The sequence below is a fragment of the Chenopodium album genome, chromosome 3 (assembly GCF_948465745.1).
Source record: "Chenopodium album chromosome 3, dcCheAlbu1.1, whole genome shotgun sequence".
NCBI lineage: Eukaryota > Viridiplantae > Streptophyta > Magnoliopsida > Caryophyllales > Amaranthaceae > Chenopodium > Chenopodium album.
The window spans coordinates 26,701,273-26,704,910 of record NC_137836.1 but is presented as its reverse complement, the minus strand read 5'-3'; the positions used below and the strand labels follow the sequence as shown (position 1 = coordinate 26,704,910).

Below are 3,638 nucleotides of genomic sequence, written 5' to 3'. Positions count from 1 at the left end.
ATGGAGCATTTAAAATTGCAAAAGTGACAATCAAAAGGGGATGGAGAGAGTAACTTTTTATAAAATTTTATTTATTTTTATTGTTTTTATTTTTTTTACCAATTACAGGCCCCCACGTGTAAGATAACTTTTTATAACAGGTTACATGACCGGTTGGGATAATTTAAAGCGAATTGGGGTTAAAGGTCGGATTATTTAAAAATAACCCGAAAGTGGAATTATTTTGAGCGGATGTCCAAAAGTGTGATTATTCTATACAATTTCTCCTTTGTAAATTTGTTTTAAAAGCGAATTAGGGGTAAGGCTAGGAAATGGCGTAGCCCATGAGCTTGCTTTGCTTAGTAGTAGTTTCAATGAGTTTCGTGTTTGGCTTGAAGAGTATCCTCTAGAATTACATGGGGCGATTTGTAATGACCTTGAAAACTTGTTGATTTAATAAAGTGCTAAGCTTGATGGTTGTCAAAAAAAAAAAAAAAAAAAAAAAATTGTTTTTAAAAAAAATTACGAATTACCAAAGTATCCCTGTGGTAGGATTTGGGCTGAGACACACCGGAGTAAAGAGTCTTCCTCTTTCTTTCATTTCCCTTGCTGATTCCCAAATCTTGAAGCTGCGAAAATACACTCATCAATTGTCAAGGTAAGCTCTCATCTTTCTACCTTCTTCTTAAATGGCATAAATCACTTTCCCTTACATTTTTCTTTCACTTCTTTATCATAACCTTGCTTATTTCTATTTCTTATAACTTTGAATTTATTTTTTGTGCATTTAATTAACATTTCTCAACATTGAACTATTGCTTATTTTTTGCTTCATAGTCTTACTGATTCAGCTGTATAAATTCAATCCGACGTCGTTTCTAAAGACCCTTGTTCAGAAAATGCTGTTAGTGCTGAATTGAGTGGTTGTGTTCTTGAAACCCTAGTTGAAGAAGAGGGTTTGAGGAGAGAGCAAGAATCTGAGGGTATGGAGGTTGATAATGTTGGTGAGCATTTGAATGATAAAGGAGAGGCTAGTACTTTAAAGGGTGAATTGGGTTCTTTGAATGATGCTTGTGTTGAAAAAGAAAGCAAGAATCAAGAGAACCCTATTAAGGCAAATTTTAATTCTTTTGCTCAGCAGTTATTTCCGAATCCAAATCCTGTTGATGTTGGCAGAAGGGGTAAGGAAGTGGAGACGAGGAAATCTGTAGAGATTCAATCAGGGGTGGTCAAAAGTCAGGCTGCCACCATTGATAAGGTGGAAGTAGGAGATTTTTCGGAACATAAGGGAGTGAGTCTTGTTGTAGATTTGGATGTGTGTGTTGGAAAAAATAAGAAAAAGGGTAAAAACAAAGGTGGGTTTTGTGCATCTGATATAGTTTGGGGCAAAGTTAAGAGCCATCCTTGGTGGCCAGCTCAGATATTTGAACCTGGGGATGCGTCGGAGAAGGCTAGGAAGCATTTCAAGTCGAAAGGTTATTTTGTGGGTTACTTTGGGGATCAAACTTTTGCTTGGAATGATGAGGCAAAGTTGAAACCTTTTGCCCCAAATTTCTCCCAGATGGTAAAACAGACTCAAACGGAATCTTTTCGACATGCTGTGGATTGTGTTTTGGTTGAGACCTCTAGGCGGGTGGAATTTGGTCTCTGTTGTCATTGTATTGTTGACGATGTGTACAACCAATTAAAAACTCAAGTTGTTGAAAATGATGGAATCCGTGAACAATCAAGAATTCGAGAAGGAGGTGACAGATTTTATACTGCAGCATCTTTTGAACCATTGAATTTTCTTCATTATGTAAAAGATTTTGCACAAGAGCCATATGGTGATGTTCACCGACTAGAACATGTGGTAGCTCGAGCTCAAACGGCAGCCTTTTATAGATGGAAGGGTATTTATCATCTGGCCGAATTTGGATTGTTGATAGGGTATGTGAATAATGAGGCTAATACTCCAGTCGTTGCTGAAAAAGAGAATTCTGAAGGGATTGTTGGTGGCAATCCTCCACCAGTAACCATTAAAGAGGATGATAACAGGCCTCAAAAAAGGAAGAAAACATCTAATGATAGGGGTCATGCGACAAAAAAGGTCAGGTGCTTGTCTGACTTGATAGGTAAGAAGAGCGTACAAGAGGAAGATGACAAGGGGACTAAAAGAAAATTAGGCAGTAAATCCATCTCATCTTCTGCCAGGAGACAAAAAGAGGTCAAATCTTTTCCTAATGACTCAACTCCCTCAAGAACTAAGGAATGCAGTCCTCTGGGAACAACTATGAAAGTGAAAGACCCAAAACCGTCTTTTAGAGTAGGAGAAAGCATTCTAAGAGTTGCAGGTCAACTGAGCCAGTCATCGCCTTTACTCAAACATGATGTGTCCTCGCATACAAAAACTAGCAAAGATGAAGGTAACAACAAGCAATGCAGCAAACTCACTTCTGAGTATGCCTCTATTGATGCAATTCTTTCAGAACTACACTTGGCTGCTATTGAACCCCTCAAACAATACAGTTTGTTGAGTAAGATGGTCACTTTCATTTCCGTTTTTAGAAATTCAATTGTTCCTGACATTGAGCTCTTGCAGAAGCATGAAAAGTCTGGGGAGGAAGATACAAGTGACAGTCCTAATGAAGTACTCTCTGGGTCAGGACCTGCTGAAATAGATCCAGTGGGGTGTATTTCTGGTATGAAGTCTAAATCAAAGGCATCTGAATCTGAAATTACGACAACATCAGTCGTCGAAGGTGTAGAGGATGCTTGTTGCACGAACCAAACCATCGAATTCTTTGAGCAACAAACTTTCTTGAGTGAGATTGTAATTAAGCCTGAACATTCTGAGGTAGATGGAAGTTCTGTCGGTTCGCAGGAGATGGAGTCTACAGTTTCATCACCTCCTCAGCATTTTGGATCAGAAAATGGTACATCAGAAGGGGGGCTATTTGATGTGAAAAAGCAGCTGGAAGATTCACCAACCGCCTTAACTTTGAAATTCGCTGACATGGATTCTATTCCTACGAAAGCCAAATTAATTAAAATTTTCAGTCACTATGGTTCTTTGAAGGAATCAGAAACTGAAGTATTGGCCAAAAAACTTTGTGCCAGGGTGGTATTCAAGAGACGTTCAGATGCTGAAACAGCCTTCAGTAGTTCAGGGAAGTTTGAAATCTTCGGACCTTCACTTGTTTGTTATCGGCTTAACTATGCCCCATCTCCACGCAAATCTCCTTCCATTGAAGCTAAATGTAGAAGGAAAGACTGAACACTGAGGTAATCCGTCTAGATATTCTAGCCACATTGCTGTCAACTTGTTATTAGGTAATTCTACAAAGTATGTTCAGTTCTTTCATCTCTGTAGGTTGCTAAGCTAAGGGTACAACTAGGAAGATGACTTTATAATGTAATATCTTTTTAAGAATTTTCTATCTATGACCTTTAGTATTATTTGTGCTTTCTAACTGCATAGCTTAATGGAAGTTAACATTCCCTGTTTTAAGGTACTCGATTGCATATCGATGACACCCTCTAGAATCGTAGTGGGTGATTTATTTTTCTATTACATCGTTTAATCTAATATGTTCTTTCTTCCAACTTTTATTTTATAGTGTGTCTCTACACATCAATAATTAATGTTCTGTCATGCTGTATAGGCTTTGTAGAAGCCT

The 3,638-nt window shown here is 38.1% G+C and overlaps 1 protein-coding gene across 1 annotated transcript; it reads left to right on the top strand.

Annotated features, from left to right (window-relative positions):
- The first annotated feature begins 509 nt into the window (after positions 1-509).
- Positions 510-3,417, top strand: LOC145623911 (PWWP domain-containing protein 5-like). Its single transcript, XM_081676823.1, has 2 exons — positions 510-637; positions 817-3,417. The coding sequence occupies exon 2, from the start codon at positions 965-967 to the stop codon at positions 3,233-3,235; it is 2,271 nt and encodes a 756-aa protein (XP_081532949.1). The 5' UTR covers positions 510-637; positions 817-964; the 3' UTR covers positions 3,236-3,417.
- Positions 3,418-3,638: the final 221 nt, after the last annotated feature.